This window comes from Cavia porcellus, unplaced genomic scaffold, assembly GCF_034190915.1.
Source record: "Cavia porcellus strain 051 isolate PalLab524CR breed Dunkin Hartley unplaced genomic scaffold, mCavPor4.1 scaffold_7, whole genome shotgun sequence".
NCBI classification, from domain to species: domain Eukaryota; kingdom Metazoa; phylum Chordata; class Mammalia; order Rodentia; family Caviidae; genus Cavia; species Cavia porcellus.
In genome coordinates, this window is record NW_026947490.1 from 43799680 (window position 1) to 43815825 (window position 16146).

Sequence of the window (16146 nt, forward strand, 5' to 3'; positions counted from 1 at the left end):
CTCCTAGACATTGGCTAAAGGGCAGGAGGGCTTTGAAATTTCTCTAAAAGAAAAACAGAACTTACACTTTGTGTCCAATTGGGTTAAATGCCTGCTAAAATACCAACATTCTCCCAATAAATGTAACAACATAAAATCTATATAACATAATGTTTTTAATGTCTAAGATATAACAAATGATGCAGTGTATGATCGGTTTTCTAGGATAAAGACAGTCAACTGATACAAACTTGAAATCCATTTCATGCTGAAAGTACTTGATAATAATTTTTAAACAACCACTTTATATTCAGTAAAGCTAAACACACATAACATAAATAAAAGGCAGAAAAATTATAAATATAAAAGAGAACCAAATATAAAATTTAGAAATACATATATTACATGGGGAAAAAGATTATTTGTTGAACTTCACAATGGAATAGATAACATAGAGGGAAAACCCAGTGACATTTAAATTATATAAATAAAATTATTGAATCTGAAAGGTTGATTGGAAGTTTTTAAAAATGAACAGAAATTTAGGGAATATACAAGATAAATCAAATATGTAGCATGAGTATATTTGAAACTGTAGCAGTTGGTAAGAGAAACAAATTGATATATAATGTTATTTGAAGATATTACAACTGAAATTTGGTGAAAAACGTACATTTACAGATTTGAAAAGATAAGTGAACGCCAAACAAGATAAATTTAAAGACAGCTATCCCACAAGCATAATAATCAGCCTACTGAAAATCAGCGATAAAGACATGATCTTAAAAAGCAGAGTGAGAAAAATGCCATGTTATTTACAGAGCAGTGATTTAAGTAACCAGAAACTGCTCTCAGAGCTATAGCACAGTAAGATAATGAAACAGTATCATTGTGTTAAAAGAAAATAAATTGTCACACCAGTTTTCAATATCTAACAAAAATATCCTTCAAAAATGAATGCAAAAATTAAAAAAGAAAATGGGTTAAAAAGACAGACACATGCTCTAAGAAATTCTTTGAAAAATCCTTCAGGCTGAAGGGAAATGAAAGAGAGACAGCATGTATTATTAGAAATATTTAAGAACATTGTAAGTAGTAAACATTGGATGATAATAAAAGATTATTATTTTGGGTTAGGTTATTTTAAATATGTGTGACTATTTAAAGCACAAATTATAACAGTTTCTTATATTTTCTAATGTATACAGATATAATGCCTGTGACAACTATCCCATACATGACTAAGGCAAAGATGTAAAGAGATGTATCAAAATTGCATCAAAATTTCTATTTTTCTATAGATAGGTAGAATATTACTTATAAATGCTAAATAAACTTCTAAAAATAATACAAAGAATCATAGTTGAAAATAAAATGGATACATTAAAACACTAAAAATACATAATCCATGGCATGAAAAGATCAGTGAACTCCAAACAAGGGATTTAGCTCAGCAGCATAATTGCCAGCCTTGCAAGCATGTGGTTGTGAGTTTGATTCCCGGTACAAAAAAAAAAAAAAAAAAAAAAAAAAACAGGATAATCAAAAAGAAAGAAAAAAAGAATAAAGGAACAAATACTAAATCTTATCAGTCAGAACTGCATTAAATACTCAGAAATGTACAAATCATCTGTAATAACTTAGAAAAATAGAGATATGAAAACCAGAGGAAAATGAAAAACAATGAACTGGAAGACCTAAATGTAGCCATATTGATGAGGACTAGATTTGTGAGATGCAGGCAAACCAGTGTTAGGAGAAAAACTTACAGCTTTTAATGCTGATTGTAGAAAAGAGGAAAGACATAAAATGGATGTTCCAAGGTAATACTTTAACAACCAATAAAAGTTATGTCCATCGACCAACTGTAGACAAGAAATGCAAACACTTACTGCAAACATGTACTGATAAAAATTTTAAAGAGAAGCAAGAAAAAGAGAAGCAAAGAAAATACAATGTATTCTGCTGTATAATGAATTAACACACATTTAGGGGCATACAACAGCATATCTTTATTATCTCACTGTTTCTGGGGGCTGGAGTGTGAAACTCTTCAGCGGGATCTTTTATTTAAAGTTGAACAAGTGTGAAATCCAGGGGTCAGTAAGCTGCTTTTTAATACAGAGGCTTTCTTCACCTTCCACTTCACTGGGAATCACTCTCGGCTCCTCTTCGCAGACATCACAATATAGTAGTGTTTTTCTTCTTTCAGACCAGTAAGAAAATCTCTCTGATACTTCATCTCATTTGGAGGGATTGTCTGATTAGATAGCCACAGTCATGAAGAACCTATGGCAGTCTTCTAGACTGTTTTTATTATTGAAAATTCTAAAAGGTCTGCATCATGGCTAGTGTAATGCTTTTTATTATCTCAAAATTAAAAATTAGTAACTTAATCATGATAGTTTACGATAACGATTTTTGATCACACTTAAGAAAAATATGCTACAAGATTACATATCAAGGAGGGCAAGAATCTTGGTAGGTATTTTGGAATTCTACCCACCATACACCAAAAAAAGTATAGGAATGAAATAGAAAAGATAAGAGGAGACATTAACAATATAGAAAGTAGAAAATTAATCAGTCAACAAAGATGACATGTGGTTCTTTGAATAGGTCAACAAAATTTTAAAATACTTAGCTAGAGATGTAAAGGGAAAAAAGTGAATACATACACTGCCACTGCAGAGAGTAAAAGAGGAGCTAATACTACAGATACTTCAGACACTAAAAAAATAAGAAACCAAAATGCATGGTAACAAACTTGATAACTATATGAAATGCATAAATTTCTTTTAAAAGTACAACATATCCAAACTCTCACTATCTCTGTCTTTTTGTCTGTCTCTGTCTGTCTGTCTGTCTCTCTCTTACACACACACACACACACAATTCGAATATAGTTTTAGTGTACTTTATCCAAATTACTTGGGAAAAGCAGTGTTTTGGACTTTAAAACTTTAGAATATTTGAATATACACAATGACATGTCTTGGACATGTGACCCAAAAATGATAAGATCGTACAAATTTGGAAAAGTAATATTTTCAAAATAGAGTTCTGAGACAATGGGATATATGTATCAGAAGAAGTTAATATCAACCCTGACTTCATGCCGCACGTAAACATCAATTTTAAATATAACATTTGTAAACAAAAGAGCTAAAACTATTAAATTTCTAGAAGAAAATCTTTAAGGCTTCTTATTACCCAAAAACTTCTTAAAGCACATAAAATGTGAGTTACAGGAAGAAAATGATAAATTCCATCTAATTAAAAGTTTAAAGATAGTCAAGGAAATTTAGATGAAAGTCACAAATTGGGATAATGTAATTGCAAAGCATCTGTTTGGAAAAATTGCCTTATATCATAAAATTTAAAACATTTGTATTTTCCTGTTTTCTCAACTATACTACAAATCATCTGGAAGCATCCTATAGAAGCAACTGCAAGCTTGTATGACAACATGAATATTATTTCTCACATTGTATGTGTCCAAAAAATGCTCTAAATGGGTTATAGACCTAAATGTAAAATTAAAAAGTACAAAAACTTTCCAAAAAAGAATAGGAAGTAATTTTTTTGATTTTGAAATTATAACAACTGTCTCATGTAGAAACAGAAACATAATGCATGAAAAAAAAAGAGATAAATTGGACTGTATGAAAACTAAAATGTTTGCTCTTCAATAAGGGTAGGAAAATAAACAAGAAGTTGTAAACAGAAAGAACATATTTACAACACATAAATTAGGCCACAATACATAAAGAATTTGTAAAACTCACTAGTAAAAATGGCAAACTACCCAGTAAAGAAGAATGCAGAATTTGGATAGATAGTTTACAAAGAAGATCTGCAGAAAGTCAGTAGGGAGTTGAGGAGATACTGAACATCACTGATGATCAAGGAAGTGAAAATAACACAACCAGATAATGTCATACTATATTATATTCCACACCCATTAAGATGGCCAAAATTAAAGACTGGAAATTACCAAATGTTAACAAAGATGTAGGATAACTGTGACTATCATACACTGTTTAAGGGAAGTAAGATTATACATTTTAGAAGAGAACAAGACAATGACTCAGCAATTAAGCCTTATGGTACTTGTCAAAGGGCAATGCAACCCATATTTCCACACAAACTTTTATATATAGCAAGTTTTATTTTCAGAAATGACCCAAAATACCTATTAACGAATCAATATATCATCAGAATGCAATATATTCACACAATGTATTACTCAGCAATAAAAATAAATACACAGGAAACAGCATGAATGAATTTCAAGTAGTTTTTGTTTCCTGAGAGAAGTCAGGTACAAAAGAGTTCATATTGTATGAACTATACACACTTTCATAAAAGCTTACCAGTGAATGAATGGGCAGGAAGTGGAGGAAAGAAGTATGTTTAGGGGGCAAGATGCTTTGGAGGTTCTAAAAGTATTTGAAATCTTGAGTGAGAGAGTGGTGTTGTAGGATCCACATCATTCAAAACATACAATCATACACTTTAAATATGTGATTTATTGTACATAAATGTTATACAATAAACTTATAAACAAGTAGAGTATAAAGAAATAAATTAAAGTAATGCTCCCTAAACATTGATATCTCTACTATTACTTTCTCAACTGGCTGGAACCAACTTTCTCTTGGATTTTCTCCAAACGCTCCCTAGACTCTCTTTCCCTGACTGTTTGCTCTTATCTTGAGGGTGTTGATATCTCTTTTTTTTTTTTTTTTTTAAAAAAAGAGGGTGTTGATAGAGTTCTGGGAGGAGGTCTCCAGTTCATACAGAGCTAAGCTGTGCACAGAAGTGTCCCTGGGATGTCCCCTTTCTTGTTGCCTGGGTCTGTAAATTCCTGATGCTCTTTGCACCCAAAAGCTGCTGTCCTTGGAGCTACCTGCATCACTGATGCACTTCCCTGGAGAATGAGAGTTGAACCTGTAGGACTCTGCTTCATTCTTGTCTCTTTCCTGTAACCAAGAGCTTTTCCCTTGCATACAACAATGGAAACACTTTTCTGCCTGTTAAGATGTCTTTCAAATAGGTTTCCATGGCGACACAGAGTAACATCCCTTCTTTCCTTCATACAAACAGTTGTATCCTTCCTGAAACACCCAGTTGGAAGGCATCTAGCGTGTATTTTAAGCACATACAGACTTCACCTGTATTCTTTGATCTCTCTACAGGTCAGGCCCATTGTTTTTAGTTGTATTTTGTGACTAGTAATAGAGCAACAAGACACAAGCCCTCTAATAAAAATTATATTCCCTCACTAAAAGAAAATTAATATTTCTTTCCTTAGTGAATTAGCTTTCCAGTTAAATTCGTTAGTCTAAGAATAAAAACTTCAAATTAGATTGCATTTTGATACATGCTATAGCTTTCTGTTGTCTATGAGCTGTTGACACTCAAACAGAAAAGTTATATCTGAAATACACTTCATACTTTTATGTTTGAGTTGCTTGCCAGGTTTGCAAAGCATCGTTGTGATTTGCAGAGGTGATGAACAATGGCAAGTGTAAACTCAATGATGTCTGTAAATCATACCAGCCAATGTACATAAGTGAACTAACTGGCTTCTTTTCTTAAGGCCTAATATTTTCAAAGTGATAAAAGGTTTTGTGTAATACCAGGTGATCGATCGACACTAACAATTTCAATGATTCTTTTCCCAACTTGGAAAAAAATGTAAATGAAAATAATCCTACTAGTTTTCCTAAAATTTAAGCCCAATGAGACACCTTTTTTTTTCTTTTCTTTCAGTGATAGACTCCCAATGTTTGTTAGTTAATTGGGGATAGATAAGAAATGTTTGAGCGATGAGGGTGATATCCTCCTGAGGGCTTCCTGGTTGATGCTTTGTGTCTCTACATCCACTGTCAGCTCAGGTAACAAGGGCTGCTGAGTGAACATGAGTTTTGCCACCTAAGTCATATGAATCATTCAATTTACTGGTTTGTGCTGATGTTTCAAGAAGATCCACACAATGAGTATTCAAGTCAAGCAGTAAAACTAAGCTGTTACAGACAGGAGAAATGTTTTATCATGTGACAAAGGAAGTATCTTGAAGAATACAGCTTCTGTCTAATTGAGGATGTCATCTGTTTACATTCTAACTCTATCTAATAACTCACTATTCATCAAATAGAATGAATTATTTTAAAAATAATTGTGCATTTTTCATTAAGAATTAGCATATAAGTAGACAGTGTTATGGCTGGTGTTTAGATGTCCCCTCAAAGCCACATACACTGATGGGAGGTGCTCCAAGCCACTGAATTTGCAACCTATGGTACTAGAATCAAGGCTGTGTGATTATTAACGATTGGTTTGGCACAGTTCTGGCTAAGATAAATGATGTGAGTGCTACATCTGCCCTAGGGAAGGTAAACTGCATGAAATATAAAGGACACAAGAGAGGGCTAATGTGCTCTTGTTGCCTGTCTGCTTGATGTAGACTATTTTTCCTCTGCAATGTCCCTCTCCCATACCATCCTGCCTTGGAGCCAGCCGACTATGAGCTATAACCTCTACAAAGTGTGAGCCAAATAAAACTTTCCTCCTTTAATTTTGGGTGCTCGGTATTTTGTTTCAGCAACAAGAAAAGAAACTAAGACAGATAGAGACAAATATTACTTCATGTAACATTTGGCATTGCTGGAAAGCAAACCTCCTTAGAAACAGATTTGATAACGGATTCCACAGTTTGAGCAATTTCAACAGTGACTGAGAGACTTATGCAAATAATGTTAAAATCCTCACAGACAGGAAGAAGCTTTTTGATGCAAATTGCATACAGAATGATCATTGAGGGAAAAAATAAAAGATCAACGAAGCAAAACCAAGACAATGAAAGAAGAGAACCTTAACACTGTTTAGTGAGATGAATTAGAAGCTCATTACAGACCATCTTAAATATCAGTTATACATGCTTAAGTCAGCTGGTTAGTAAACTGCATATAATTTCCTTTCCATAGTATTGTTTGGTTCTTTTGAATTCTAGTATCATCCTTTAGAGAAAAAGCAGAGTACTGAGACAGTTGAGAGCATAGATCAGAACTGATCAAATCTAGGTTTGAATCCTGCCTTTATTTGCTTATTACCTTGGATAAGGCCACCCTATAGGCCTCTGTCTCTTTTATAAAATGGCAATGATGATACCTAGAATTATTTGTGTAATCTTTGTAATTGCACAGGCAAAGCCCTTGTAACCAAGGCTAGACCAGCTTCTGTACTTCATGACCCTGGAATAGAACCCATTCTTGTAGCAAGAATGCAGTACTTGCTTAGATGCTGCATATTCTGTTCATATAGTATATACAGCCCCAGACACGGGAGAGTAGGCAGACTTTTGGCACAATCTCGCATCCATAGTATTGCACTGTCCTTGGAAGCAGAATCTGGATGAGAAGGCTGGTATGTGATAACGGAAGGGGAGAAGAGCACAACTGCTTCCACAGTCTCTATGGACCACTCTGGAGAAGGAGCTAAGAGGCTGAGGCTGCAGGTGCCTCAGACATTTTCATAATTTCCTGTAGCATCTTCATGGATACTCTCTCTCTTGCTAGTATGCTTTGCAAAATCATTTCCATGTGACTTCTTCAACTCTGAATAAATGACTACAGGTCCCTGGAAAAAATTCACAGACAATAAGCACCCAAATATAGGTGACAAAGAGCACAGTGAACAGAAAAATAAGATATGTGACTCACCGTATCTTCCCGATGCACCCTTGGTGAATTTGCTGTTGGATGGGAATAGCAAACAAAACTGTTAAAATCATCTATGACTGAGCTGGAAACTATGAATACACACATGAAAAAATTCACGGTATCTATTCTGTCTGCTACTGCAGTAGTGACAGCACAGACAGGTAAAAAGGAATTATATGATTGCCATTGCAGGCAGAGGAGGAAATACTTTCCATGTTGAGCTCATTTTGAGACATCTCTTTGATTAAAGACCCCTTGAAACTGATCACAATGGTCACCCCATTTCTTCTGGTCTGAAACTTATCTCACCTAGGTTTCCATTTGTATGCTGGATATTCTGGATCTGGGAATAAATCAAGTTGGTATTTTCAGGATTTACTGCAAGAAAACAGAAAATACTATGATTGTCTCTAATTAAGAGCCTTCATCCTGGACTCTCCCTCTGCAAGGTCTTGATTTGTTCCTCAGGATACAGTGATGTGATGATGGCGTGGTGATGTTAAGACATGATAGGACCTTTACAAAGAAGAACCTAGTGGGAGGTCACTACCAGCTCCCTGCCTCACCATGCAGTCTCTTCTTCCCACCTGCATTCCTGCTTTTGCGATGCCATCTTCCATGAGTTCTTCATCAGAGCTGATGCCATGTCCTGAACCTTCAGAACTCTGAACTAAATAAAGCTGTTTGTTTAGTATCTAGCCTCAAGTATTCTATTATAGCAATGAGAATAGACTAATTCACTTCCCAGACACTAAGTTCATAACCACTTTTATTCCCAATATAATACTAGGAATTTATTTTTAAAATTGAAATCAAAGGATCCTATAGTATTGTTTAATTCCTTCCTCCCCCAGGCTCAATCCTGAATTTCTCTATCCCTTAGGGAGGCCTCACCATTGCTGTACACTGGCTGCAGGTCCAGGACGGCCAGTGGCTCAGAGCAGATGGGCTCCTCAGGGTTGCTTGGGGGGGGTCTGGATGAGGAAGGTTCCTGATGCACACACGGATTATAACTGTGACAGAAGAAGAAGAGGCAATAGATAAAAAGTTACACAAAGTCACAGAAAGGCACAGAGCCTAGATTATTAACAAAAATATCATGGCTACATCTCTATGACTTTTTTGTGAAAATATCAGAAATAATATAGCACAAGATGGAAGCTAAGAAACACCATGAGGCACATCAGGGGCAATATCAAAGGGCAAAAGCCCACAGAGTCAGGTTCCTCTGATAGGGTAAAGACTCATGCTTGGCTAATTTTTAAAAATTTTTGTTGTTGTTGTTGGTACTGGGGATCAAACCCATAACCTTGTGCTTACTGGGCAAGTGCTTGAGCCACTGAGCTAACTCCCAGCCCCTAAAATTACTTTTAAAGATGTAAATGTTTTGACACTGATATACAAGGATCTCTGTATTCCCACAGAACTTCTTTGTCTTTTCTTAAAAAGTCTCTCTCAATTTTTTTTTTTTTTTGAGACAGGTTTTCACTATGCCATTCAGGCTGGCCTTGAACTCACAATCGTAACTTAGTCTGGCCTCGAAATCACAGCAATCCTCTTTCCTCAGCTTCCTGAGTGCTGGAATTACAGATGTGTATCACCAAGAACAGCTCCTTTAATTTTCTACCTCATATTTCAGTACTCTACTTTTCCTGTAAAACATCATAGGGGGCTCCTTATCATTTTTCTAATTCCATTTATTTGTGTAGTTAATATTGTGAATTCAACAATGTTAGTAATTGATCATCCTTTCCAACGTATATGTTATAGCAGTGAAGCAATGAGAAACAGGGAATGAATAGATGGTAGCCCTAAAATAGACAATGTCTTGAAGATTTCAGTGGTCACTTCTGCGCTACAGGACAAGAGGAAGCGAGTACATGAATGTGAATAACACACACTCTTTGTCAAAGTTAAAGTGTTTCTAATCATATTGGGATTTTATAAGAATATTAAAATGTTGATAATCAGTTAGAATATTTTTAAATGTACGTAATTCCATGTTCTTGTTTTGTGTGATACCTAGGTCATAAAATGTTGATAGCACAAGAAACAGAGACCTCACCTAGGCATCCCCATGGCAGAAGTTCCTCCTGCAAAATGAACAAAGTAATGCTGGTGGTGAGTGGTTTGTGTAGATAAGGAGCTTAATGTTAGAACATTCTCTCCTAGGAAGCAGATTCATTCTAAGATTTCAGATATCGCAAATCTTGGGCAACAACCATCTCCACCTTCCATGTGAGGTCATAGTTGAGGAAGCTGTGGTCTTGAAAGACGTTTGTCCAGAATTGCACTTATTCTGAACTCTTTAAAGTCAGTAACAGCAACATGAAAAGTCACTAGAAGTAGGTATAGGTAGTGAGATCATAATATTTAACTTGGGGCCCATGGTTTCTTCCACACCTACTTCTTTACTTCGAGTGCTACCTTATAAGGTATAGACAAGTAGATTGAGAACCTTAAAATTTGCACAGAATTCTAAATTATTCAATGGAGCCATCATTATAAATTATCTTTTTTCTTTAGTTATGATGCCACAAGAAATCCATTCCAACAATACTGGACTGCATGTCATGCATGCATATATTTATTTTTCTATACTGTACCTTATTTTCTTTCTTTTCACCTAATTTCAACTTATCTTTGCTCCTCTGATAGTTTCTCGGATGCTCATTAAGTGACCTCCATAGGACCATGAGATATTCAAATCAATGTATTGTAATGATCTATTTCACTTTGTCTGTGATTGTCTCTTTTATAAAAAGGTGTGGTACTAGAGGTAGCAAATCTCATCCTAATTTTATGTCTTCCCAGTGCTTTGCCTAGCAGTTAAAAACATTCAATGAAAATTTGTTCACCAAAAAAGTTTAACACACAGCATGTACTCTGAAGAGTGAAAAAATGACAAGTTGATAATTTTATAACACAAGTCTAGCCTTGAGGCCTACGTTATCAGCCATCAGCCTCTATCTGCAGCTTTCCATCATCACAGAAATCCTGAAGTCTTTCTGTACTATCCCATGAACCTGCTTTCAGTTTTACATCCCTACTTTTGTCTTTTGTTTTATTTTGTTTTTGTGAGTGGTAAAAAAATATTGATAAAATGTATATGTTCAACATGAAATCTATATTGATAAAAATACATTGATCATGCCTGCTCATACAGCTGACTTCTGAGAATCAAAAGAAAATTTTGTGTTTCTTTTTTTAAAAAATACATTTCAGCAGGAAAAAAAACCATTTTGATCTTATTGGATTTAGAGAACACAAATCATTTCCCATAGTAAACAACCAGACTTAATTCCTATGAAAAAGAACTGACACCTGTAGGCCCCATCCTCCAGAAATAAACTCCCATGTTAAGAGGGAAATATATAGTAATGATTTGATCCTGCGTGACTCTCCTTAGAACAATGACAGTGCACATCAATCAACAACAAATATCTTCCCTGGAGGTGGGTTATCACAGTCTAAAAACGCATCTGGGACTTAATCTACTTCTTTTCTAAAAGCAAAATGAAATCTAGAGAGGCAGCTATTTACAGTGCAAGCTACTTTTCCATGATGAAATATGGGCCCAGCATTATAATAAGCAATTTACCTAGATTTTCTAAAAGCACCTAAAATGTAGATAGTATTATGATTGTCATATTGGTGAAAAAACTGGGGTGTGGAGAATCTAACTGGCTTGCCAAATGCTAAGAAGTTGGCAAGTCACGTCACTGGAATCTCAATACAAGCTGCTTGACTATAGAATCAAATTTTTACTGTTTCTCATAATTGTCACTTAGGATTCATTCAGGTAAAAAGAGCTCTTTACTTTTAGGGGGAAAAATTAGAAATGTCTAAGGTTCTTCCTGAGAAAAAGCCTTGAACTATATTTGATGGAAGAGTCTCCTCAGAGCTCAGAAGACCAGAATGCTGGTAGAAATGCCACCAGTAAAGACCAAGCCCAAAAGGTTTATTCTGGAAAGAAGGACTGCGTTGACTGTTGGTCTCCAGAGCATGCGTATTATGCCTAGGCAGAAAGATTGTCTACATTTTGCTTGTGTTCGGAGACTTTGCCTGAGACTGAGATTAAGGGTGTTGGACCATTTAATTTTGTTGAAGATATCTCAAAGCAGTCCTGATGTTGAGGGGTGGCATGGCTTCTGTTGGGAGCTTTTAGCCAGATCTATGTTGAAAATCATAAGCAAAGATCCCAGCAAAATGATTTTAAATGTGTTGAGTTTGGCCGGAAAGCAAGTACCAGCAAAGCCAGAACTTCAAAGATAGAGCAGAGGAGACCTTGATTGCTGAGAACAGAAAAAATGGACTGAGGATATCATGAGAAGCAGCAGAACTAAAGCATGTGCAGCCTCAAAGTTGCAAAGGTGATAGAATTTGATTTGAGAAGAGAGCCTCAGAGCACCATGTTTCAGAATGGCAGTGGCCTAGGTATTTGGTTCTTCAGGATTTGGTTCATAAGCACTTGAACGTTACAACCAAGAAAAAAGAAAGCCTGACTACTGCTTCAGCTGGTAGCAGACTTTAGCATCTTCCAAGTGGTGTTGGTGTTAGGTGCATGCAGAATGCAAGAGTTGTGGGGTTAGGAAGGCTTCTGCCTGGATCCAGAAGAAGGCCTGGAATGCTGGGGCCTGGAGTGCCAGGAAACTAAGCAACCCCTCCCCCACAGTGAGCGGCTATGAGTATGGCAGGCTATGGCGGCCTAGGACTGGAGTCACCGGCATTTACTGGGACCTGTACCATGCTGGGACCTGGAGCGCTGGGAAACCAAGCAACCTCTACCCACATGCCTGTTTCATTTTGTTGAACTTCAATATACATGAAAGTATGGACAGCTGTTTGGAAGAGAATGAGAGACTCTATGACAGCCATTAGTGACTTCCCTATTGTCTGGTTTTGAAGACCTACATCACCTTCCTCATTCTGTTTGGATCAGTTTTATACTATGTTGTTTTATATGAATTCTCTTATGTGAAGATATGGACAACTATTTGGAAGAAAAGACAATATGATAGATAGTAAAGATCTCAGACTATCTAGCTTTGAAATTTATATCTCTTACATTGCTTTCTTACATCCTATTTTGTTCTGTTTTGTAGTGTTTAATTTTACCTCCTTTAAAAGAAAACTGAAAAAGTTTTTAAAAATTGTTAATACTTATAAATATGCATCACTCTAAACTCTCCTTTTATCAGCACTTGAGACTGCCAGTTTTATTTCTTCCTTCCCAATCGGTACCCTTATTTTCTTTTTTAAAATTAGTATATGTTTAAAATAAATAATGAGTGCAAAAAAAGAAGAAGGAGGAGGAGGAGGCCTGGAATGCCAAGCAGCATGCTCGTAAAAGAGCAGTTTGTGACACTCTGAATGTGAAGCTAAAGGTGTACTAGAGAACCTAGAATTTTGGAGAAGCTCAGAACATGAATCATCTAAGAAAACCTGCAAAGAGTAAGCAACGTAAGTTCAGAAAAGAAGCCAAAAGAGCTGCAACCAACTGCAGTGCCATAACAGTGTAATCACCCAAGCCCTTTGGAGTTCGTATGTTGCCACAGTCTGCCTCAGATGCTGGACAAAGAATTACAACACTTAGTGACTGTCCTGTTGGAGTTTTACCTTGCTTTGTTCCTAATACTTTCTATTTGTGGAATGGAAATGTCTACCTCATGACACTGTATGTTGGAAGTTATCTGACATATTTTCATTTGTACAAGAGCTTGCAACAAACAATTTGCCTTAAATCTCAGAGGAAACTTGGACTTTGGGCAAGGCTGAAATTAGGACTTTGGCAACTTTTAGAGATGGAATAACTGCCTCTTGCATAAAGGGAAGTACATGAGTTTTGGGGGGACAGGGGAAGAATGTTAATGAGACCAAACAGAATCATCAACTTGATTCAACAGTAAGTTTTTAAAAAGTCAAATGGGATAGACAGAAAAAAAAAGCAAAATATTCTTAAGCCTAACCATATCAGTAATTACATTATTACAAATACTCTAACGTTTCAAAATGATAGAAAGAGGAGTTGCCAACATTGGCCTCTTCCACAAAGAAAAATAATAAAGAATAAGTATCCAACTTCCTTTAGAAATGAGTGACTGAAAGAGAACACTGGAATTCTGCAAGGTATGGAAGCCCTGTTAAGTATAGACATTTGGGACAACATTACAAAGATAGCAAAGCATATACAACAACTGTGCCCCTGGCTCCTTGGCCTGTGGCCTCCCCATTGCAGGAGATAAGATAAACGAGTCCAGCAGATCCCAATTATAGATTCCAGGAATCTTGGATACAGGAGAGTTACACATTATCACAGACTTGCTGCCCATTAAGAAGCTTTTCACATCAGCACAGAATCTAGTGTTGAAGAAACCAAACTCCCTTTGTCTTCCTCCAGATCCTCAGAGCTCAAGCCACTGCAGCTTGGTGCCATCTGGAGAAAGAGCTGTGTAATTCACACTGCTCTCAGAGATAGAATCCTCTGCCTATCTCATCCGTTGGTCCCCACAAATATTTTACAACAATTGCACAAAATGCTGCAGATTTATGAACCCAACTAAACCAGGCTGTATAGATGTGATACCAGCACCCAAGCACATTCAGTGTACTGTATTGTAGGGAAAGGGTGGTCCACCATAGAGGAGGTTACTGCCTTCAAGACCCTAAAGCCAAAGTGCTTCTCTTCTAGGAGTTGAAACTCTCTACTTTTCTGCTGAGCACTTCTGAGACCACTGTCTGCACCCCACCATCACTGGATGTATGTATTTTAGTCCAACACCTGATGCCGCTGCTGCCACTGCTAGAGGTTCTCGTTATCAATGGCAGTCATGCCATGTGGCCTGGCAATGCATCCTGCCATGGCTCACACCTCTGGCACTGTCATTGCTGCCTCCAGAAAGTTGACCCTTATTAGTGATTATCATTTGACCCTCACTTCTTGAGGCAGCATATCCCCCGTGGCCTGTATCCACTGCAGACTTACTCTGCCACCTACACAATCACCTGTAGCTTAAATCACTGAATCACTGGCAGACTCTCATGTTGGTAATAGCTGCAGAATTAACATGTAGTTTATGCTCCTGTGCCTATGCAGAATCAAAGGTAAAGCATCCTACCCAAACAACTTCCTATGACTCATCTACAGAGTGATAGTCTTTGACTACTGCAGAAAATTTGAAGAGGTAATTGTTACACTAGTGTACTGACATCCTTGCAGAGCAAAAGAAGCATGAAAAGCAAAGAAACAAGACAACCAGAAAAAATGTTCTTCAGAAAGACTGCCAAATAACATAATCTATGAACATCCTATGAAAGAATTTATAATAATTAACTTATTAAAACTCAATGAGATGCAAGAGGATACAGATAGATATTTCAATAAAATGAAGAAAGCAATTTATATTCTGAATGAGAAATCAAAAAAAGAGATGGTTATCATAAAAAAAACAAAGCAGAAATCTTGGTCCTGAAGAATCAATTGAAATAGAAAGATACAACTAATAATCTCAACAAACACTAAGCAATATTAAATGACAATAAACTGTAAAACAACACAAGTAATGATGAACAATAAACAATAACAACAGCAATAAAACAAAAATATTCCAACTAGACAGTGGACAGAAACATGGAAGATATTTCACCAAAAGGTAAGTAAACACAAGAAAATGAGTTCAACATCATTAGTCACAAAAGAAAAAAAATTGATGCCACATGATGCCAATTAGAATGGTTTTTTAAAAGAAAAAACAGTAAATGCTGGAAAGCTGGTGGAGAAAGGAAGTCATGCATTCTTAAGTATTTAAGATGATATAGATACTCAAGAAATATTATCTGCATTAGTAAGAATTTAAGATGGTATAGCTATTCAAGAAATATTTTCTATTTAAGGTAACACTCACAACGAGGCTCAATGATATCCTGGAACAAAACTAGTTTAGTACTAATTTAGTGTACTAGTTTCCTACTGCTGATCTTAACAAATTACCACACAGGGTTTTAAGCAATCCAAATTTATTATCTTACGGTTTTGGAGATCAGAAGTCTGAAATGTTTCACAGGGCTAAAAATCAAGGTGTCTATAGGACTGTATTTTCCTGGATCCTTCGGTTGGTATTCTGTATCTTGTCTCTTCTGGCTTCTAAAGCAGCTAGCTGTAAGAACTCTGTTTGTGGTCACATTACTCAAAAATTTGAATCCATGATCACACTGTCTTTTTCTAATGTGTAGGCAAATTTTTTCCACTTCCTTCTTTAAGGTCACTTCTGATTATACTTATTATGGTTCAACTTCATACTTGAGAACTCTCTCTTTCTTAAGATCCTTCATTTAATCCAATCTACAAGATCACTTTTGCAATGTAAATTCACACTCATGACTTGCAAAGATTACAACTTCATATGTTCTTCTTACTCTGGGCAATTTTTTTATAAAACTA

At 36.0% G+C, this 16146-nt stretch overlaps 1 protein-coding gene across 6 annotated transcripts in view; it reads right to left on the reverse strand.

Annotated features, from left to right (window-relative positions):
* Positions 1–4130: 4130 nt before the first annotated feature.
* The window catches only part of LOC100729440 (Fc receptor-like protein 3), a 48642-nt gene continuing 36626 nt past the window's right edge, over positions 4131–16146 (reverse strand). For all 6 annotated transcript variants that reach the window (XM_063253449.1, XM_063253448.1, XM_063253450.1 and 3 more), the window contains 5 exons: positions 9772–9799; positions 8601–8719; positions 8016–8084; positions 7707–7738; positions 4131–7623 (listed from right to left, as the gene is read on the reverse strand). In XM_063253449.1, coding sequence (XP_063109519.1) covers positions 7507–7623; positions 7707–7738; positions 8016–8084; positions 8601–8719; positions 9772–9799 — 365 coding nt within the window. In that variant the 3' untranslated portion in view covers positions 4131–7506. The remainder of the gene's footprint in view (positions 7624–7706; positions 7739–8015; positions 8085–8600; positions 8720–9771; positions 9800–16146) is intronic.